The 24,165-nt window shown below is 41.7% G+C and overlaps 1 protein-coding gene across 1 annotated transcript in view; it reads left to right on the forward strand.

Annotated features, from left to right (window-relative positions):
- IKBKB (inhibitor of nuclear factor kappa B kinase subunit beta) overlaps window positions 1–24,165 on the forward strand; it is a 74,158-nt gene that overhangs the window by 14,858 nt on the left and 35,135 nt on the right. Inside the window, exons 4-11 of the mRNA XM_077469925.1 lie at window positions 1,213–1,330; window positions 2,525–2,594; window positions 4,203–4,291; window positions 5,089–5,178; window positions 11,898–12,022; window positions 15,884–15,991; window positions 17,619–17,748; window positions 18,460–18,654. Of these exons, the coding sequence (XP_077326051.1) occupies window positions 1,213–1,330; window positions 2,525–2,594; window positions 4,203–4,291; window positions 5,089–5,178; window positions 11,898–12,022; window positions 15,884–15,991; window positions 17,619–17,748; window positions 18,460–18,654 (925 nt within the window). The remainder of the gene's footprint in view (window positions 1–1,212; window positions 1,331–2,524; window positions 2,595–4,202; window positions 4,292–5,088; window positions 5,179–11,897; window positions 12,023–15,883; window positions 15,992–17,618; window positions 17,749–18,459; window positions 18,655–24,165) is intronic.

Genomic DNA, 24,165 nt, shown 5'->3' on the forward strand with positions numbered 1-24,165 from the left:
AAAAAATTGCACAACAATCACTGGGGGTCCTAAAAGCTGCCTGAAATCTGGTGGGCATATGTTGTCATTGTAGTCCCCATTAGACTTGAAATATATGCATGAATGGGGATCCTGCAAAGCTGAAATATCAATTTTGAGTGGATAATATTAACATTTCTGACTGAAGTCAGTTAATTTTTTTCCTTTTTTTAAATAGGTTTCAATAGGTTAAACTATATATTAAACATTTTAATACAGGGGGCATCTATGAAGCTCGTTTCACAGTGAATAATACATTTTCCTTAAGGTTGGGTTTACGGATGCGGCTCACAGAAGGGGTCCGATGCATCCCTGTTCTCCATTTTATTTACAAATTGGGGCCAAATTTTTGGCTGAATTCGGCTCTTAAATTGAGCCAAAGATGCACAGTGTTCCTGTGCAAGCCGCTCCGCAGCCAAGATATGTGAAATGGCTCCATAGAGAGCCAATCACAATCTCCTGTTATGCGAACAAATTCGCATGGGTGTGAACCCAGCCTAAAGCCCCATACACACTATCAGATTTTCTGCTGATTTTTGTCTTCAGATTTACCAAAAATCATGTAGTGCAAGAGCCTGCCTGATTGCATACAAATTGAATCTCCTAAGGTTTGACCTCATATTATATGGTTTTGGTAAATCTGAAGGAAAATATCAGGAGAAAATCTGATAGTGTGTATGGGGCTTAAGAGAGAGCACAGCCAGGGCTGGCGTGAGCATAAAGCAGTTTAGGGTGCCAGAATGGGGGCACTACTTGCTTGGAATTAAGAATTTAATCATGCTGCAGATACAGTGCATCCGGAAAGTATTCCTCATTTTTGTTATAATAGCCTTATTAAAAAATTGATTAAGTTCTGTGTTTTCCTTAAAAATCGTCAAACTATACCGCTAGCACATGATTTTGTATTCAAAATGAACACTTCTTCAATTACTGAAATTCACATTGCTAGGTGATCAAGGTTTACACCTTCTTAAAATCGCCCCTTCTTTTCCTTGATGCTCCACCCTTAGCTGACATGTTTTGGTTGATGGGCACAAAGCAATGGAGTTCCAACTGATAGTACTACTAGTAGGGCTAGTATAGTCATATGAGTGGTGAATGTTTTCCTTCTCATTCTTGATCATCTCTCTCCTGTGTGTATATATAATCCATATATCTAGTTTGCTATATTTTATTACTGTATATATGTTCCAGACTGAGTCACAAGAATGTGGTTTCTGCCCGTGAGGTGCCTGAAGGTTTACAGAAACTGGCACCCAATGATCTTCCTCTTCTGGCTATGGAGTTCTGCTTGGGAGGAGACTTGCGCAAGGTAGGCAGTACAACATGTAACTTGCATATACCTATTTATTAGAAAATGTATGCCATCAAATACTTGCTAAGACATTTGTGCATCTACATTTATTTCATAACACACTATCCCTTGTATCGACACTGAAGTTGAGAATATTTAGTGCAATTGCTCATAGCAACCATACAATGCAAAATTTCCCAGCACTTATACTAGCTAACCAGCATTAAAAAAAAAAAAAATACATTGTTTTAACAATTTTCATCAGAGGGTTTTGTTGTATATGTTTGCAATCATCTGTGGAAACCATACTGCCTCATCAAGGTCCCTCTGTTCCATGTGTATGGTAATGCACACGTGTAGGTATACTTGTACTGTCCTGGTGTTTTGGGGTCTCAAGAAATTAGATAGGCCGTCAGTACATCAGGATTGATCAATTTACAAATATATTTCATAATTTGTGGACTGTGTAACTTCCCCACAGACTTATAAGTCACTGATTTGGGTTATTTTCACCAAATAAATGTAGCAAATTGCATTTTGACCTAAATTTTATAAAGAGATTTTTTTTTTTTTATTGCAAAATTTAAAACACAAGTAATAAACTTTTTTTTTTTTTTCCAAAATTTTAATTTAGCAAAAAATAAAAACCCCAGTGGTGATTAAATACCATTAAAAAAAAAGCTCTATTTGTGTGAAAAAAATGTTAGCAATTTCTATGGGTACAGTGTTGCATTACCGTGCAATTGTCATTTAAAATATGACCGCGCTGAAAATTGGCCTGGGCAGGAAGGGGGTTGCCGTTTATTGAAGTGATTAAAAAGAAACGGGAGTATGCATACCTGGCCTTTTCATGTTCACTTAATTTTAAAAAGCTAATTAAAAATTGATTGGAGCAGTTGCTACTTTTGTGTTGCTTGGTCATTGCAGCCAGTCTGGAGCTTCCATTTTTTTCCTGTGCTAGAAAAATGACATCTTATCAGTTGTTTAAGTGTACTGTGCTCAGATCTTACTAGATCAGTCTGTCAGTCTTTAGGCTGCAGATGATAATAGTAAATGTCTTCATAATTTAAATCATGCTTGCTGAACATACTGCAGGATGTAGTCTGCCACATAAAACATGTGATGTGTATAATAACTCAGTATGTAGGCAGTTGAAAAAACTTGACTTTTCCTGTATTTTTTTGCATTGATTTGATTTTTACTTCTATATAGCACTTGAATCAATATGAAAATTGTTGTGGACTGAAAGAAGGAGCGATCCTTACTCTCCTGACTGATATCTGTGAGTATTGTTCTAAATGTATACAGCTACTGGCTTATTTAATAAGTAAAAAGCCACATACAAACTACAGAAAGCCAATCGGCATTTATTGCTCATTGAGCTGACTTAAAAAAAAAAGGGCCCTGTGCCCAAGTCATAATGTTCTAGTATGCACTGCATGTTAGCACATTATTACGGACTTACCAGACATTGAGACCCTCTAGCGGTGCAATGTCACCGATGTAGGAGCTTCAGTTTGCATGCTCCGGTGACGTCACCGCCTGCTGCTAAAGTAAATATCTCCTAACCAGTGCACGTTTAGGAGATATTTACTGTACCTACAGGTGATCCTTATTCTAGGGTTACCTGTAGGTAAAAATCATCCAACTGACTTTACCACCACTTTAACCCCTGGGCTTCGACCTCTTGGCACCTGGGCCTTGGCGCCATGGGGCCGCATGTTTGCATGCATTAGGGCTGATAGAGCGCGCACCCTCCCAACACAGTGATCGGGAATCACAAAAAGCTCCTGATCGCTTTTTGTGATCGGGAGTTTCTGATCACGTGACAGCTAATCATAGTGGTCACGGGTCCTGCCCCGCCCCCCCTCCTGCAGTGCCAAACACCTTAAAGGGTTAGTGATAGCTGGCTCCAATGGGTTAAGTAAACTGGGATCTGCAGGTCTTACATAAAATAAGTCGTCATTTTTTTTTAGGCGCATAGACTTGTGCGGAGGTTCTTGTGAAATGACAGGTGTTTGTTACTGCAACCAGCCTGCCAAAATTCATTACAGCCTGGAGGGACACAGTGACTGTATGGGTTTTCTTGCACATACCAGTGTTTAGATCTGTACATGGACAGATGCACAGCTCTGGACACAGCAGTGTGGGACTTTGCACCTTTGAAGCCTAAAACAAATTTTCCTCTTGCTACTACAAAGCATCCCATCTGTAAGTTGCTTTGTATATCATTCTAGCATTCTATATATCTATTTTATACTTTGATGGACTCTGTGATGACCTTAAATATAGTGAAAGGGCAAATACATGTATGCAAGGTTCATGTGGGTCATATGCCAGCCCTTATGGGGGTAGACAGAACTCTTTTTTATTTATTTTTTGTAAATTTGGGTAAAATACCTGTGTCCTTCTGGAGAGATTTCCGTTATCCTGTCTTGAAGGCATTCCAAGAAGATCTCTAAAATGCATAAATCCCACTTTGGACAACTGTCATCAGAACGAGTGTCTACACTGAAAAACTTTCTCTCATATTCTCTAATCTCGCTTTGGTGACAACTTAAATTTTGAGTTTTATAATAATATAAGTATATTTCTTGGTGTGCTTTCCATGAGGCGCTTGTGCTGTTTTGTGTGCACATGGTAAAGCACAGGCCACAACTACATATGGGGGACAGTTCCCATTTGCAAACAGAATAATATAAATTACTAAATAGAAAAGCATTAGCATTCTCATGACATCACTGAATAGGATATGGTTTAATCCTTGTCCATTCTTGAAGTAGGACAGAATGGTAAACCTGTGCACACTGGCGTGATTCTTCCTTTTTTTTTTTATTACTATCTATTGCAGTATTACACATATTTTCTGCTTATTTATTTATTTTTACAGCTTCAGCTCTCCGGTATCTCCATGAGAACAGAATAATCCACAGAGATCTGAAGCCAGAAAACATTGTGTTGCAGCAAGGGGAGAGCAGGGTAGGTTGACATGGCACAGTGCTTAGCTGATCATTAAAGGGAATTTCGCCTATAGGGGTACTTTTAATGTGTGTTCACCGGTGTTTGGTAAGCGATTGACAGAAATGAAAACGAAATTAAAATGCTGCGTTTAATGTTTAACTTGTAAATGAATGTTAGTGGTAATCCACATGTGCATTTCCATTGCTTTGGATTGCTGTGATTTGAATGCTGCACGTGGCTCTATGAAAGTCTGTGGATACTTTGCATTGCATAGGTGTCTGTTGTTGTCTTTGTATGATTCTGGACGAATGGCTGACGTAGTGGGGTTTATTTACCAATGCTGGAAAGTGCAAAATTAGGCTCACTTCTACATAGAAACCAATCGGCTTCTAACCTCAGCTTGTTCAATTACGCTTTGGCTATAAAACCTGGAAGCTGATTGGTTTCCATGCAGAAGTGAGCCTGATTGTGCACTCTCCAACTTTGGTAAATAAACCCCAGCTTGTTGCTGACAAGAATCAAAAAAGCTTGTCAAGTTCTTGCTGAAGGTGTCACAAACAGGAGCTATTGCCTGGTAAACACATGGGGCATTTTATTAATCTCCAACAGCAACACAGATTCCAAGTAACCATGCACACTAACCCTTATGGAGAATCCTAACATGCCAGAACTGGTATTATACTATTATAATATGTTAATTTTACTGTTCACTTCAGAAGCATTAAAGTTCTCCAAGGGCAGGATACATTTTTCAAAGAATCAAAATAATTCTATTTTTTGTCAGCTGTTATATGTATATATCTTTTTATTTCTAGCTGATTCATAAGATAATAGACTTGGGATATGCCAAGGAACTGGACCAGGGCAGTTTGTGCACCTCCTTTGTGGGCACCTTACAGTATCTGGTAAGTAACCAAATTTACAAATGCATGCCAGGATGTATCTGAGCAATGGGAAGCAGAGGTGCCTTTAATAAATTTAATCAATTGTTTCATATTCTGAACAGAATCCATAAACACCTATAAGTTTTTAAAACTGAACTCTAGTATAAGCAAATACAAGAGTCGTGTGGTATTACTTGAATCTTGGTTTGATTTTTGTATTTCTACTAGATCAGTGTAGTAATCCAGTGTAAAACATTACCTCTGTGCAGGGGCTTCCTGTAATACAGACTGGTCACTGCTGCTCTTTCTCTGCTTGTGCACGGTGACTGGTCTGGTCTTCACCCCCTCCTGTAGTTTTCTGTAAGTAGCCTGTAGTGGGTGGGCCTGCTGGGTCCCTCCCTCAACTGTCTGTGCAGGCTATGTGCATCACAGTGATGTCACTATTATTTTTACATGGCTACAGAGCTACATTTCTATCTTTTTCTCAAGGTTGCAAAACTGAGTTCAGGCGTGATTTGTTTTACCCTCTGTCATTAAGGGGTTAAAGGATATATTTAATGTGGTTCTAAAGCCTAAGCATTTTTTTTTTACCATTTCCGGGCATTGGGTAAAAAAATGTTTAGGTAAAATGTCCTCTTATACTTGCCTCGCTCCCAGATTGATGTGGTCGCTGTCTTGATGTTTGTGGACTTGTTCTTGCTGGATTCTTCTCTTGGTGGGGCCCATTAAGCTGTTGACTTTGGAGGCTTTTTAACATTAGAGCCAGCCCCCCGATAATTACCATCTCCCACCAACAATCTGACCCCAAGTTTAGAGGGTGACATCCTTGTTTTCATGTTCAGGATACTTGGCATGCCCCTGTGGCTATTATTTCAGCAGTGGTGCTTTGTGCTATATGCTCTGATTCACATGTGTTGTGGTCTCTGTATCTTATGTTGTCCTTGTCCTTGTTGTTTTATTTTATTGTATGAAAATGTATGCTTTTAGCATACCGTATTTGCCGGTGTATAAGGCGACCCGGCATATAAGACGACCCCCTAATCTTACAGGACAAACTCTTTTAAAACTGTACTTACCGTATAAGACGACCTGGCTTTCGAGGCTTCCGAGGCTTCATATTTCTTCCTTCTTCCTGCATTTGCTGGAGCCAATCACAGCGAGCGATGTATTCTATTAATGAATACAAAGCCTGCTTGGATTGGCAGAGGCTGTAACATCATCAGCCCGCGCCGCTCTGACTCTCCAAGCCAATCAGAGCAGGCTACAGAGTAGCCTGCTCGGATTGGCAGAGGTCGTTACTCCAATCCGAGCAGGCTTTGTATTCATTTGAATACATCGCTCACCAGGATTGGCTCAGCGGTATATACTGTATGTAGCCGAAGCTACATACAGTATTACCGAACACCCAGCTGGCATCCGAGGGGCTGACCCGGCGTATAAGACGACCCCTGCTTTTTGGCCAATTTTTTTACATGCAAAAGGTCGTCTTATACGCCGGAAAATACGGTAATAATAAAATAAAGATAAAAAAAGAGAGATATGGGGGGAGGCAAGAGTGCCAGCAGGGGACCTGAGAAAAGGAGGATCAGGGCTGCTCTGTGCAATTCCATTGTAATTTTTAAAACATTTGACTTTACAATCACTTTAAATGAAAGTTCTTATGCCTCAAGTTCAGCTTTAAGTGAAGTTAAATCATGGACAGTGATATTGTTTATATAAAACAAAGGCACTTATGTAATGAAGGAAGAAATAGCCATCATCCAAAACATACACTGAAAGCAACTACGTTCTTCACAGACTAATGCGAATAGGGCTCTATTACTAAAAATGATTGACTCAGAGAAACTCGTGCTTGTCTGATCGAATAATATCGGATGAACTGCTGTGATCGGCTCTCGAAAGTGGTGTACACACGATCCGAAAATCGTACGATTCTTCCTCGGACGGCAGTTTTTGTACGATATTTGGATTGTGTGTACGGGCCATTAGAGGGGGGAAAAAACCCATTCCTTTAAGGCTGAGCGGCAGGAGTGGGACACGTGAGGGGCACCTCTCCCGCTGCCCTATAAAAATGACCTTAGACCACTTTATCTGATAGCTGGCCGTCTGCTGTAAATAACTAGCTGCTGCCATAACCCTGGTATTTAACGTCAATATAATGACATAGATTTACAGTTAGGCCCCTTTCACACGGGACGGATCCATAATGATCCGCCCCGTGATGATCCGTTTGCTCAGCAGGGATCGCTCCGTTTATCCCCGCTGAGCCGGTGGATGACAGGGCAGTCCCGGCATAATGTGCAGGGACCGCCCTGTCAGATCTCCATTCTCCTCTATGGGGGATCAGATGAACACAGACCACCTGTCCGTGTTCATCTGATCCGCTCTGCAGACGGATAGAAAAATAGGATTTTCCTCCGTCTGCAGAATCGGACTATAGTGGAGACGGACGATATTGGATGTCTGCGGATGTTCATCTGCAGACACCAGCTATCCCATAGGAATGCATGTATGTCCGTATTTCATCCGCAAACGGATGGATGAAATATGGACATACTGTCCACATGTGTGAAAGGGGCCTTAGGCGGTGAGCCATACAAACCAAAATCCTATTGAATTAATTTTAATATTCAACGCAAACTCGCCCTTCCATCCATGCTTTATTTTGTTGAGAAATCGCTTTGAAAAACACCACCTGGCATTTCTGGCCATGGACATCTTGATGAAGGGCAGATGACTAGTGTAGCATTTACTTCCTGGAATCTATCTGCCCTTAGGTTTAGGCATGCAGCCAAGAGGGTGTGCTTAGCTGAGAAAACCCCTCCTCCCCTCCTGAAGACTCCTGGGATATGACATCATTTGCCTAGGCATGAAAACCAGGAAGTTATTGAAGAAATTTTTTTTTTTTTTTTTTTTTTTTTTTTTTAACAAGCAAACATTGCTATTCTTTCCTATATATTTACTAATGCTAGCAGCATAAGGATTAAAAATAGTCAATGCTGATCGAGAGTGAGTTCTGCTTTAAGCAAATGTCTAATGTTTGTCACCGCTTCTGTGGGAAAGGAAGCGCACATTGGATTGGTTATTTATATAATGTACTCCAGCCAGATAAAAACGCAGCAAGGTCCTTTTGAAGAGAGAAATTTCTCATAGCCTAGTCACCCTTATCAAACAGTAAATCAAACTGGGAAACGTTTAACTCCTTAGACTTCCTGTCTTTAGTTAAAATAAGGCTTATTTGGGTTTTTTTGTTTAATAAATGTGAAGTGATGCTAGGTTGGTGGTGTTCTCAGGAACGTTGCAGGAAAACACAGTGCAGATGAGGAGTAATGTCCCTCTGTGTGCATGCACTGTTTTTAGAGTCTGGTAGGTCACGATGGAAATCTGTCGGCAGATGAGTTGGGTGCTATTCAGAATACGTAGAAACTCAAGGCACCAATGTCTTGAATGTGTGTTGCTGCGTATTGTGGTAGCGCACACACTGTGGGGTTCGTTTACTAAAACTGACAAATGCAAAATCTGGTGCATGGTAGCCAATCAGCTTTTAACTTCAGCTTGTTCAATTAAGCTTTGAGAATAAAACCTGGAAGCTGATTGGTTTCTATGCAGAACTGCGCCCAGAGTTTGCACTCTCCAGTTTTAGTAAATCAACCCCACCCCAATGTTACTGCAAAGAGATGGTGAGAACTGGACTCAGAACAAGTTTATTAATATGTATTATTTTATTCCTGTAAAAATTGCTGGCAGGTCTTTTGCAGACATCTTAAATTGTATGTAAACCCTCACTTTGTAAAACAACCCATTCAGTTTAAAATGTATATTAATGCAAAACCTTTGTGTATAGATTAAAAAAAAAAGTCATTCTGTAATCTCTGTTCTCAGCTGCAAGAGCTGGGGGAGGAGAAGATGCATCACACTGATCTTCTCTGTGAAAGGCTGTGCAAAAGGAGGGAGGAGGGTATTAGGATAAGTCTGATCATCAGAGGAGAGCAGGCGGAGTTCCTAGCATAGCTGAACTGACTGTTCATCTGTTTAGTGTGGTCAGTTTTTAATAGAAAAGCAGTGGTACTGGCAGGAACACAAAGAGAACAGGATACTTTTTCATACAAGTACATGGTACAGCAGGCACATATCCAGAATATAAAATGTTGGCTTTACAAATGCTTTAATGAGTACCTGGTCAAGATGTCTTGCAAATCTCTTGATAAAGGAGGTACAACTTTCACTTGCATGGACTAGATGCCTGCTTGCCTCTGCCCCTACCTCTCACTGGCTGTTTGTGTTACAATATTTAAATGTGAATTATGGAAATAAAATGCAAAGTTAACCATGGTTTATCCATGCAAGTACATAAAAAATGTATTTGCAGGAATTCTCTTGGCTCTTGAAGAATATGTTACCCCAATATTTCAAATGCCTGATATGGACCTGCTGTGCCATGTACTTGTGTTAAAAAGTATCTTGTCCTGCTTTTATTACTTTCTTTGAAGAACCTGGTGATCTTGCCAGTCCCTCTGCTTTCCTATAAAAACTGACTACATTAGGCATAGATGCACATTCTTCCCAGTGTGGTCAGTTTTCTATCTGTTCTGGGAGAAAAGCTGCCTGTTCTCTTATGGTCGGACTTGTGCTGACATGCACTCCATTCACTGGGAAGATCGTTATAAAGCCCCATACACACGAGAGGACTTATGTCCGACAGACTTCCGAAGGAGTTCTGCCGGAGTTCTGACAGAGTTCTGACGGACTTTTCGACTGAGCGGACTTGGCCACACACAATCACACTAAACTCCGACGGATTCGAACGTGATGACGTATGACTGGACTCGAATAAGGAAGTTCATAGCCAGTAGCCAATAGCTGCCCTAGCGTCGGTTTTAGTCCGTCGGAATAGCATACACACGAGCGAATTTTTCGAAGGGACCGGGTCCGGCGGAGTTCCGTCGGAAAAATTTGAAGCATGTTCCATATTCTAAAGTCCGTCAGACTTTGGCGAATCAAAAGTCCGTTGCAGCCCACACACGATCGAATAGTCTGACGGAATCAGTCCGTCGGACTTTGGATGTTGAAAAGTCCGCTCGTGTGTACGCGGCATAAGGCTTTTTCTCCACCACTATATCTTTAAGCCCCTGAAAACTAAGCTAATGTCATCACCTATAAAAAAGGAAATATATATTTATAGTGTGTGTGTTTGTGTGTATGCATGCATATGCGTGTGTGTGGAGATATAGCTAGATATATATCTATATCTCCGTAATATGTGTGTGTGTATGTGTCTTGCTTTTCATTTCTTTATTATGAGCTGGCAACACAGTGCCTTTTCTGTACTGAAATCTCATTAAATGGTGTCAGCCATGCCCAGTAGTTTTGTTTGATAACCTATAGTTCCCCTTTCCCCTCTCCTTATGTGCAAACATGGGGGGGGGATTGTTTTGTTGCCCAAGGTAAGAACTGTGAGGACTTGAATAGACTCGTTGATATAATGTAGCAGAGTGCATAGGACACGGATCGGCCGTTATTTTTTTTTATTTTTTTATTACACTTATTGGTCTCCATTGAAAAAAAAAAAAGTGTTAATTAAAAAATAAATAAATCCAGTATGTATATGTGTACGTGCGCACACACCTCTCCTAAAATGGGGATTGATTGATTCATTATTTATTTTTTTAAGTAATTTATTAAGAATTTCAAAAACAAATGACATTATGTAGAAAAGTAATCGCCTTCCTTTTCGATGAATTTTCCCAGTATTGTACCAACTTTTTTTGCACCGTTGCTTTCACATCATTATCGCATGAAAATCTTCTTTCCCTTAAAGCGTCTTTGAGCGGTCCAGAAAAGTGGAAATCGGGTGGAGCTAAATCCGGACTATCAGCTGGGTGTTCCATAACCTCCCACTCAAAAACTACTCCACAGGAGAGAACTTTATCCCCATACTGAGCACACATATGGAAATAAACCACTTCAGCCCTGGAAGATTTACCCTCCCTGCCCCCCTTCCTGACCAGAGCGTTCATGCGCTGGGAAGAAACGGACCTCTGTGCCGTTTCTTCCCCAGCGTGTGCCGTGACTGACGGCTCTTGCATGCATGTGTGGGAGTGACATCACGCAGCTCCAACCAGCCACAGAGCCCAGCGTCCGTGGCCCCGGAAGGAAGAAGGTTGAAGAGGAACGCGGCCTGCGCAGAGGACAACGCGGACTTCAATTGCAGGAAAGTGTCACATAATGGGATAGTATGCAATGCATACAAGCCCATTATGCTTTTAATATGCAGGGTTTGCACAGAGCAAACGAGCTCCGTGCAAACCCCCCACTGTTTATATATCATCAGTATTTTTATTTTTATTTATTTTTATATCTGTGTCCCATTGGGGAGGTTTCCTATCATTTTCTGTCTCATACCCAAAGCAAGAAGTGAGGGGAAATCTCTTCAAATTAAGGGAATTCCTTTAGCATAGCCCACCACCACGCACCAGAATTGGTGTCCCAATTGAAAAATTTCCCCTCTGTCACTTTTCTGGGGACAATCCAAAAGTTGGTATTATATATATATATTTTTTTTAAATCTCACTTTCACTGATAGTAAACGGGACAAATCTGGTGATACAGTGGCACAGATGGCAATGACAACCAAATAGGTGTTATAATCCCATCTTATTCCTCCATTTAACCTCATTGTCTGCTTTTTTTTTTTTGCCCACAGTTGCTCAATATTTTGTGATTTACTCCTCATTTTTCAGGCCCCGGAATTACTGGAACAGCAGAAATACACTGTCACTGTGGATTACTGGAGTTTTGGCACCCTGGCATTTGAATGTATAACAGGATTTCGTCCATTTCTTCCTAACTGGCAGCCAGTGCAGTGGTAAGGAAAATTGTTCTATTTGATGCTGCTTGTATAGTGTGCTTGCAGAGTCTAAAGTGGAAGAAAAGTCTATTCTTAAAAAAACGTTCCCTCTTTCCTACTCCTTCCTATCCTGCATAAAAAAGATCTGTGTGTACTTACCTATTTTTAATCTGGTCCAGTCACTCGATCCTGCAGTTCTGGCTCCCCAGTGCCTGTGAGTGGCTGCTGCAGGGGATGGAAGGGGGATGACACTGACAATGGATGGGCCGTGTTATAATTTATTTTCTACTAAATTCCTTGGTGGGGGGGGGGGGGTAAATAGCTGGAGTTCTACTTTAAATACAATTATCAAACTACCCTTTGTCTCATATGTTTAATTTTGAATAGTGTAGGTGTTTTTAATATTTACATGTGCTCCTTCCCCAAATCACTGCGTTATGTTATTTGGCCTGTTAACACCTAAGGACCAGAAGAATTTCACCCTTAATGACCAGTCCATTTTTTTGCGATACGGCATTGCATCGTTTTAACTGACAATTGGGCGGTTGTGCAACGCTGTACCCAAAGACAAAATTTTCCTCACAAATAGTTTTCTTTTGGTGGTATTTGATCACCCCCTGCAGTTTTTTATTTTTTGTGCTATAAACAAAAGCGACAATTTTGAAAAAAAAGAAATGATTTTATACAGTTTGCTATAATATCCGAAAAAAGTAAAAAAAAAAAAAGTCTTCATCAGTTTAGGCCAGTATATACCGGTATTCCTCTACATATTTTTGGTAAAAAAAATCGCAATAAGCGTATATTGATTGTTTCGCACAAATGTTATAGTGTCTACAAATTAAGGAATAGATTTTTTTTTTTTTTTTTACTAGTAATGGTGGCGATCTGCGATTTATTTATCTTAGTGGGACTGCGACATTGCGGCGGACAGATCGGACACGTTTGACAAATTTTTGGCACCATTTACATTTATGCAGCGATCAGTGCTCTAAAAATGCACTGATTACTGTGTAAATGTCACTGGCAGGGAAGGGGTTAACACTAGGGGAGCGATCAAGGGTTTAAATGTGTTCCCTAGGTGTTTCTAACTGTATGGGCATGTGACTTACTAGAGGAGGAGCCAGATCACTGTTCCTAGCTAGTAAGGACAGATGACCTTTCTCTCCTCTCCTGACAAAATCGGGATATGTGTGCCACACGCATCCCCATTCTGGCTATCATGCCCACGTGGCCGGCAGACACGTGCACCATGTCCCCTGCCTGTTAGAGCTGTTTAAAGGGCCGACGTACAGCTACGGCAATTCTTGGGAACGTGTCGACCTGTGGCAGTATGACGCCAGCTGCTCGGCATGGGGTTAAAGAGACCTTGGGGTCAATTCACTAAGCTTCACTGCATGCGGTAAGGGTATCATGTTACTAATTTTACATAAGATAAACCACATGTAGTAAATAAAGTCCAATTGATAAAAAAATAAAAATAATTTGCGGTAAACAAAGAAAAAAAAAAAATTGCGGTAAATATCGGAGAAAAAAAAAGGCACAATATTTAACACCACCCTCTTGGTGTCTGTAAGCAGTACGGTACCAGAAATGGGGACCTATTCAAACCCTCAGAAAGGGCCATTCCACCCACAGAGAGGCTAATTCCACTCACAGGAAGGGGTACTTTTCCACCCGTAGAAAGGGGTCTAATTCCAGCTGCAGAGGACCCACAGAAAGTTGAAACTATTCTACCAGCAGTAGACACACAAAAAATGTGGCATTATACATTGTGAGTACACACACACACACACACACACACAAACACAAACACAAACACACACACACACACACACACACACAAAAAACACACACACACTTAAATGTAAACATCAGCTGAAATTGAATATCAAAAATTTTTTTTTTTCTTTCTTTAAATACTTTATTTTACAGTAAGACCCCTTTCACACTGGGACACTTTGCAGGCGCCCTGAAACAGCCTCTGCTGTCTCTCCAGTGTGAAAGCCCTAGGGCAGTGATGGTGAACCTTGGCACCCCAGATGTTTTGGAGCTACATTTACCATGATGCTCATGCACTCTGCAGTGTAGTCGAGCATCATGGGAAATGTAGTTCCAAAACATCTGGGGTGCCAAGGTTCGCCATCACTGCCCTAGGGGTATTGATAAAGCACGAATTATCGTGTGAAACACGCCTACCTATCTTATCTCTCCCCTGCCTTATCAGCATTGTTTTTTTTTTTTTTTTTTTTTATGGATTTTGTACAGGTCATTTTTGCAAGGCTTGTGTGTACATTTTTATGAATGTATGGCATGATGGATTTATTAAAGGAGCACACATGGAAAAGACATCTTGGCTTACCAAGCAGGAGACATACATTTGAGATGCTAATTCAAATTTCAATACCTCCAAATACAGATTACTGTAAAAAAAAAAAAAAGTTGGATAACGTTTTTTGCTAAGGAAAAATAACAAATGTTATAAGGAAATGACCTTAAATAACCCCTAATCACTGACATGCGATAAATTACCACATAAAAGATGCGGTAGTTACCAAACTGTCAAAAAAAATATTCATTCATTATTTCCCAACTGATTTACCACATGCGTTATTTTACTGTATTTGCTCTTATTTAACTCTTAGTGAATTGACCCAGTTTGTCATTGATGGGGGAAAGGGGCAAACTGCTTTTGGCATGATGCATTGGCACCTAAAGGTGTGCATTTTTGCAGCAGTATCCCAAATCGCTTCCTGTTTTGGGTAAATACTGGACTAGTGAATACTGGTCCATTCTTGTAGTTAAAGCTCCAACATATCTGTTTGGAGTCAGAGCTTGACACAAAGTCCCACCTATACATTCCTATTGGCCCCTAACTATGATGGGCAGCCTCACTGGCCAGAAAGGTTCTGAAAGAGGTGGGAATGAGTGAGAAAGCCAACGCTGTGCATGTCAGGACACACAGGGGTTGGTTTACTATAACTGGAGAGTGTAAAATCTGAAGCAGCTGTTTTTTTGTTTTTGTTTTTTGTCAAAGTTTAATTGAACAAGGTCAACTTGGATACTGATCGGCTATATGCACAGCTGCACCAGATTTTGCACTCCAACTTTAGTAAATCAACCCCACTGAGACTGCTGCAGGTATTTGCAACTTTGTTCACCTGCACTTTTTACCTGAATCGCTTTTCCCCCTGTCCTCCCAGTGACAAAGTCTCTTTAAAGCAGTGTTCTGCCCAAAATAAATAAATAAATAAAAGCCAGCAGCTACACATACTGCAGCTGCTGGCTTTTAACAATAGGACACTTACCTGTTTTGGAGTCCAGCGATGTCAGCACCACCGCCGTTGCGGGTAAGGGTACCCAGCAGTGTAGCCTTACGGCTTCATGCTAGGAACCCTACTGGGTATACACTAGGCCACGCTCCTCTCTCCTACTGGCTCGGCTCCAGGGAGAAGAGGAGGGAGCCCCGCGGTGATGTCACAGGCCACGGCCCGGACTCCTGGAAGTGGGAACAAGGTTCCTGTCCCCCAGAGGGGGAGAGGAGACAAATGAGCGGAAGTTCCACTTTTGGGTGGAACTCCGCTTTAAATTATGCAAAGTGTTGCAGAACATCGTCTTGCTATATACATGTAGATCAATCAATTAAGAAAGGATCTTTTTCTCTGAAACTGGGACACCTTGTAATTGGCATGGGAGGTGGGTAACTACTTGGGTGCAAATTTATCACTGTAATGCCCAAAATACTGGGGGATTCATTTTGACAGCATATTCCCTATGCAATCTATACATTTTGGGTAAACATAGATGAGAGCTGTCTTTAGTATTCTATGGTTTTATGATCTCAGCCATCTAAGTTACATATGTATGTTTATTGTTATTCAGGCACGCAAAAGTACGAGAGAAAAGCAATGAACATGTTGTGGTGTACGAAGACTTGTTGGGAGCAGTGAAGTTCTCCAGTGTTCTGCCAACACCAAATAACCTTAACACGTAAGACTGAACCTGCTTGACTGTTTCCTGTACTGTTATATGCCTCCCTTCTTGGGCCCCTTTCACCTTCATTTTTGCGGGATCTGCTTGCTCAAAAGGGGATCACTCAGCTTATCCTTGCTGAGCGGGTCCATCTCCGCTCACTGTGCAGAGTGGAAACGGACACTGTCCCGCTCTCCTCTATGGGGAGATCAGGTGAAAACTGACTGCCTGTCCATTTTGATCCAATTATATCTAATCCGCCAGACAGATGGGAAAATGGGAACACTATATCCTTCTGGATTTTGCGGACAGGATCAGATAACGGCAGATGTCAGTAGACATGCCACCGCTGACATCTGCCGCTCCATAGGGATGAATGGAGGGTCTGATCGGGTGCACCTGAAAAACTGACAGGTGGATCTGATCGTACAGCCCGTGTGAAAGGGGCCTAATGATCATCATATGTTGCAAATGTTTTGGTTTTATTTTGTGTCCTTTAAAGCAGAATCTGAGCTTCATGCATCCGCTGAATGTCATGTTATTTTTCTCTTTGACTGGACCTGTCATCTTGTTTCACCCATCGAGCAGGCATTAGTGTTGGGACTCTTATGCTTGCATGCTGGAGTTATATTATCTCGGCCTCCGGCTTCATTCCTTCCATCTGTAAGATACAGACACTGTACATTGTACTGCACATCCAATACAGTCAGGGGGCAGGAAAAAAATTACTAGCTGGCCAGGAAAAGGTTTTTTTCAGCAGACTCTGATAAATTAATTTCTATAAAAAGACCCTGCCTTATGGCATATCTTTGTGTTGAAGGTTTATTTTAGCTTTAAGAGTTTTAAAGTTATCATACCAACTTTGCATCATAAACTCAAAAATTAAATGTTAATTATTGCAGCTCACCAGTTCTTCTACTGTATATGGTGGCTGTATTAGTTTCCCCCTTTTTTTTTTTTTTTTCTTTCATGCTAAGAACATTTTTAGCAAGTACAGGAAATACCTGTTGATCTTGCAGAAATGCAGTATCCTTACCACTTTTTGTTAGCTAAACTGAAACATGAAACAATCGTAACTTTCTCTTTTAAACTTCTAATCTCCAAATCTACCGTACTGTAGACCAGGGGTCTCAAACTGGCAGCCCTCCAACTGTTGGGAAACCACAAGTCCAATGAGGCATTGCAAGGCTGACAGTACCAGAATGACTCAAAAAGGCAGAAGCATGATGGGACTTGTAGTTCCGCATCAGCTGGAGGGCCACCAGTTTGAGACCCATGCTGTAGAAGAACAAAGACAGACATGTTTGAAGTTTAAACTGTTTGGCAGTTGTGGCTCCCTCTATAGATACAGTGGAGTGAGTGAACGTAGCCACTCGGAGACAGGAATCATGTTTTTTTGCGAGTTTTGGATGCCCGTGTCCTTCTGCTACTTTCTGACTCTTTGTGCCTACACCGCACATCATTGCTGAATTCTGTAGTGACATAGGGGGTCGGAGGAGAAACCGGGGTGCAGATGGGGACACAGTCATTGAACACTCAAGGAATGTCAAAGGCTGAAAAGGCTTTTAATGCTGCAGCACTGGAGTTATCAGAGCTACTTATGAATTAGTGAGTAGAAAAAAACTCTAGTTTTTTCCTATCTTAGGATCCTGGCTGGTAAACTAGAGCGTTGGCTTAAGTGCATGTTAATGGGACACCCCAGACAAAGGGGCACAGATCCTCAAAATCCAGATGTTGGCTGTTTCCAAGCCTTGGATGCCATTCTTAACCTCAAGGTAAGCAATGACTGCATCTTTCAAGCTGTGAGTGATATGATGGGAGAAATTGTATAAGTGTGACCACCATATAAAAATTTCCCAACACAAGATAAGTAACATCACTGTAGCTAAGAAAAAAAAGTTTGGGTTCATGAAATATAAGTACAATACACACACTGCACCCTTTTTTCTTTTTATTTCTTAACCACTTCAGCCCCAGAAGGATTTGCCCCCTGACCAGGCAATTTTTTGAGATACGGCACTGCGACGCTGACAATTGCGTGGTCGTGCGATGTTGTACTCAAACAATATTGACGTCCCCCCTCCCCCCCCCACACACAAATAGAGCTTTCTTTTGGTGGTATTTGATCACCTCTGCGGTTTTTATTTTTTGCACTATAAAAAAAAAACTGACCATTTTGAAAAAATGTATATATTTAAAAAAAAAATTTTACAATAATAAATATCCCAAAAAAAAGTTGTTTTTTTTTTTTTTTTTTTTTTTTTTATTCATCAGTTTAGGCCAATATATATTCTTCTACATATCATCATTATGTACTAAACTGTGCCAAACATTTACACATCCCTTTCCACAAGGGGCTTTGTATAATGTCTCCACCTCATACAAAACACTTGCGAGTTAGTGGCCATTTCTACGGTCACGTGGATGTTCTTGGCCTGATCAATTAAACTTCATATCCCATTCTTTTGGCTTTTTTTTCTTTCTAGCTGCTCTCCGTACTGAACATGGTGACTGGCCGTGTACACATGTATCCTGTGGCTGAAGGGGAGACACTACAGTCTCTGAAGACCCGCTTACAACAGGACACTGGAGTTCCAGAGGATGAGCAGGAACTATTACAGGCTTCAGGGCTGGCCCTGAATCCCCATCAGCCTCTAGTACAATATGTGGCAGACAGCATGGTAAGGACATGGGGACATTTCATCCATCTTACTTGCTCTAGTAGACCTTCTCCAGGCAGTATAAACATTACACGTGTTAAATCAGGTTAGGGAGTCTCCAAATCAAGACCTTTTTCTGATGTTTTCTGACAGTGAGCCCAAATCGATAAAAAGGAAACAGTGCTTTTATTCCATACACTGCGGTGGAGAAACGCAATACACAGTTCTCAATAAAGTGAAAGTGTCTGACTTGCAAACATCAAGTTTAAATAAACAAATAAATAAATATATATATATATATATATATATAATGTATGTGTGTGTGTGTGTGTGTGTGTGTGTATGTATGTGTATATATATATATATATATATATATATATATATATATATATATATATATATATATATATAATATGTATGTATGTATATGTGTGTGTACGTGTGATCGCATAGTTTAGTCCAATCAGCATTCATATCTTAGTAGCAAGGGGACCGTTAAATTGATAGTTTACATCATCACATCATGTGACAGGCAAAAAAAAGAGATTTCAGCGGTATCTGAGCAGCTTTCTGGGTTCTTATCAGTAGATTGTGTCACATATCCAACAGTTTCGATTTCCCAGGAATTGAAACAAGCCATCTAAGAAGGAAAAAACAAATCAAGTATATTATTAATTCTTAAAGTGACAGTTATATATATATATATATATATATATATATATCATGCAACATTATCAGACCCCTATAATTCTACTTGCATGCGTAGTCATTTATGCTTTATGTTTAAAATAAACCTTTTTGTAATGTTAAACTTTTAAAATAAAGGACCAATACCTGCTATTACTGATATTGATACCTGATATTGGCTAAAAAATTACTTCTGTGCCCTTCTCTGATTTTTTATTTCACTTTATTACTGGGGCTTGACTGTGATTTCATGGTGGAGGTCTAACCTATATCATCCATTTGGCCACTGAGGTAGTCTCATTAGTGCGATGGGAGTTGCCTTAGTGCAGTCAAGTGAAACTAAACTAGAAAATTACACAAGAGGCTTTTTTGGTTAAACAAACCATAGCAGACTCATTATAGTGTCTTCTCTTAGGCTGAACCACTCCTTTTTAAAGCTTTAAAAATGGAATATCGGTTCACTTAATTTTTCACTAGGGATGTAGTCAGTAGTGGTGACAGCACTATTTGAAGGGATCTACAGATGTACAAAAATATAAATTAAATGTTGGAATTGTAAAATTAAACCATAAATATAACAGGTTTTTTCCCATATCGTCTTTCAGGGCAGCCACCTATGAGAGACCTTGGCTCCTCCCTGCTTAGGAAACACCACCCAGTCTAGATTTAAAAGGCATGCTTCCCCGGTGACTCCTCATTTTTGGTGTTTCCTCTGGCAGGAGACACTGTGAGGTGTATTTTGAGCGTTTTTCCCCATTATAACCAGTAAGGACTGGGTGAAGGATAAACTTTTTCCCCTTCCTGCACAAGGTGTATGGAGGATGTGTGGCTGAAATTACACTGTGTGGTAAGATGGTGAGGCAGTCATAGCTCACAACCAGCGTAGCCATAGGAGTCTTACTGGAGACATAGGATCTTATCCTCATGTCAGCTCCTTCTGTCCTTTTGACAAGTCTCTTTATGCAGTGGCAGCGGTTAACGCTTCAGCTCTGGGGGATTTGTTGTGGCTGAGAGTCGCTTCCCTGAGCGGTCTCCTGGTCACTCTGGCGAGGCTATCTAGGGGAGAAGGCCTGGGTGGCTGACAATTCTGCCTGACAGCACTGGGGTGGTTGGTTCAGATCCCCAACCTTCCAATACCTGTGTCAAGTTTGGGGTTCTCCCTGTGTTTGTGTGAAGTATTTTACATGCCCCAAAACACATGCTGGCATTTGATATACCTGGCACATTGGCTGGGTGGCGTGCACTCATGACCAGAAGGATCAGCTCTGAGTCAGCACTAAGGCTGGGTTCACACTGAAGCGGCTACGAGAACCGGATGTGATTCGCACCGCACTGCAGTGCAAATCACATCTGATCTCTGTGCGATGCAAGTTCAGCCATACAGATAGTATGGCTGAATTAGCATCGCACCCGCCGCAAACTCGCACAGGACCCTTTTTTTGGTCTGCAGCAGAATCGGATCGCATGGGTGTTCACACCATGCGATCCGATTCCTGTGCGAGTTTGCAGATCGCACTGCGATATGCAAACTGATCTGGGGGTGTCATTAAGGTTTCACTGACACTCCCAGCAGTCCGCATAGGGCAGTGTGAACTGCCGGCGGGAGGCATGCGATGCGGGAACCCGCCGCGGATTCGCGGCGTTCCCGCATCGCTTCAGTGTGAACCCAGCCTAAAGGCACTAAAGTGAAAACTTTTCCCGTGTAGGACCAGCAAACCAGCTCACCTAAAATCTTCAGGCAAGGGTTTTCAGGTTCTCCTGGTCGACCCACAAACAGTGAAGAAAAATTTAAGGTGTTGCACCTAAACTGTGCCAATGAGGTCATGAGTTTGAATCCCATACAAGCTAGCACCCTGCATGTTTCACTAGTGTTTTGAGGTTACAGGGTTGCCAGCCGGATGGTGCCTGATGGCCACATCACCTTTATGCACCCGATATAGGAAACTAAACAAGGGGTCTCTGGTGACCAGGGCCGATATCAGGGGGTGACCCCCTGGATGGCATCACCGAAGGTTAAAGGCCTTGGGATGACCAGACTCTAGTAAGATACACAGATTTCTAGAACACTTGTTAAGAAGTGGGAGAATGCCTGGATGGTGAATCCAGTAGGCCGCCTCATTACAAAAATATTCTGGAAGAGGTGGTTGCAGGAAGACAAAAAAAACATTCTTTCTTCACGACCAAGGACAGAGCAGTGGGAAATGGCTTTCCTGTCCATTAGGTGTGATGGAAGCTGGAGAAGACTAGGGTCCAGCTTCTCTGAAGGCTCCCACCAGACGCAGTTTATTTATTTTTTTCCACAGATCCACACTTGCCAGCCTAGTCTTGGAAGAAGGAGGGGTATTGGATTTCATGCTCAAGAGCATGAACTCTCTCCTGAAAGGGACCTGTAGGAAAATTCACTGCTCTGGCATTTATACAGGTGCTGAGCATCTCAGAATATTTACTGACACTATTGCAGACACACATTGATGCACGGTCAGTAAGAGGACCGGCAGCCCCCCAAGGTGGGTGACAAACTGCATGTCCAAGACTGTGCTCTATCCCTCCCACAGGGGACCTATTCTTTGTCCTGGGCCAGAGGCAGTTCTTGAATCGCATAGTAGACAGGAAAGCCCTTTCTGTGAAATACAAGGGTGACACAGGTAGGAATGCTGGCCTATGGCCGCAACACCCTAAATACACCTGATCTTGTCTGATCAAGTTAAGACTAAACTCAGTGGAGACATCCTTTTGCAGTTGTGGGCACTTCCATCTGGATCTCGTGTTTTCTCCGGGAACTCCTCCTGTAAAACGTCCTCTTTGGGCCTGAACCAGTATAGGGTTGGCACTCTTGGGTAGATGGTGACGATCAGCGCTGGCGTTTCCCTAGGTGCTATGCCATCTCGGCCACCCGCAGTCTTACCACTGGGCAGAGAATACTATGATCATTCTCATTGTATCACACAGGCTTAAAGGACCATGCTTCTTGGTCCTGAGGGCTCAGGGAACCTGGTGGTCTGGCTACGAAGAGGGAGCCCTCAAGATTATATTTAATGCTCCATTTATCTGAGATTTGGAGGCGTTACAGCAGCTGGACCGGTTTTAGGTCTGCAGTCTCCCAAGTAGGACCAAACTTTACTTATTGCAGGCCCTCGTGGGACTTTCCTTTTGAACTTTGGTTCATGTGTCAATAAGGGGTTTCCTTCCTTGTTCTTTGGCAGAGACTAAAGTAAGGGTTAAAATCTCTAGCAGTACCTGGGCAAGATGGCATTAGCTAACAAATCAGACAAGCCTATATGTAGGGACATTTCAGAGAAGCTGATGTTTCTCCATGCCAGATCGGTGCAGCAGTAACGTGATTCAGCTATCCCACCTTTTACCTGACACTAGAGGCTGATCTTGTAAGCAAAGGGATCAGGCTCTTTGGACACTGAGTCCTGTAAGCGATAGTCCGACCCTAAGGGTAAGTGCTCAATTATCCTCTCATAGGTGGCTGTCCTGAAAGACGATATGGGAAAATTAGAGTTACTTACTGGTAACGTTTTTTCCAGGAGTCTTTCAGGACAGAACCATGTACCCACCCTGGTTGGTTTCCTTTTGGGTTCCTGACTTGGGAACCATCAAAAAGTAATTTATGGTGTATGATGTGTTCTTGTGTCTCCCCAGCTGACAGAAGTTGCTCTTGAAGAACTGAGGAGCCAGCAGGGAAACATGCCTTTTAAATCTAGGCTGGGCGGTATTTCCTAAGAAGGGAGGATCCCAGGTCTCTCATAGGTGGCTGTCCTGAGACTCCTGTAAAAGATGTTACCAGTAAGTAACTTCAAATTTTTATTTTTTCTCGCACTTCGGGCTTTCATGCTATTATTCACCTTAAATGAGCAGGGACTTGTTTAGGGTGCCACACCAACAAATGAAACCACATACTCCTGCACATCAGTGCACTGTCTCCATAGTGCTGTATTACTAGGTCAGAAAATGAATAATCTCTTAGATGCCTTTGCTGCCCTCTAGGACTGGGGTCATCCTGGCCGTGTTTTGGGAATATGAGTAAAAAGAAAGAGGGCACACTGGCCTAGTGCATTATCCCAAAAATTTATTAAAAATCTTTGATAAAACCAAAAAGATGTCTACTCACAAACATAGTCTTGTAAACTCGCTCATGGGTGGCTAGTCTGTCTCAAATTGCTTGGACTACCAGACAAAGGTAGGGGGTCCTAAATGGGGCCCTGCTGTCCGAGGTGTTTCTAAGGACAAACCTCCTTCAGAGCATTAAAAAAAAAATAACACTTTTTTTGTTTGATTGTGTTACTCTGACTAAACTTGGTTGTATATAGACTTGGTTCACACACTGCCACGACTTGTGAGATCCCCAAGTCGCATGACAAGTGAAATGTTATATTAGTCAATGAAAACTGTCTTAATTAGCACTACTGAAGGCCACTCTGACTTTACAAAAGGTTCCTGTACTAATTCAAGGCAACTTCTATCTGACTTGTGCCAATAGACTTTAATGGAAGTTGCCTCCAAGTCGGATCCTCACCTTAATTGATGCCATTTGGATCTGACATTTCAGGAAGATTACCCAGGCATTCTCTGAAGTTTATTCAAAGTTGATTCAGGCTGGGTTCACACTGCATGCCGATGCAGCTCCCATCAGGGGTCCTGTGTGTCCTGGTACTCCATTTCAGGTGCGATTTCAGCCCGAATTTTGGGCTAAATTCTGACCTGAAACGAACCAAAAGACGCGCAGGGCTCCTGTGCAAATTTGCATTGGTGCCGCTTCGGACATATGTGAACTGGCTCCTAAGAGAGTTGGTCACAATCTCCTGCTATTGCAAATTGGATACGGGGATCACGCATCCA

The sequence above is a fragment of the Lithobates pipiens genome, unplaced genomic scaffold, assembly GCF_037356315.1.
Source record: "Lithobates pipiens isolate NorthernLeopardFrog02 unplaced genomic scaffold, aLitPip1_a1.2 Scaffold_8, whole genome shotgun sequence".
In the NCBI taxonomy this organism is placed as follows: domain Eukaryota; kingdom Metazoa; phylum Chordata; class Amphibia; order Anura; family Ranidae; genus Lithobates; species Lithobates pipiens.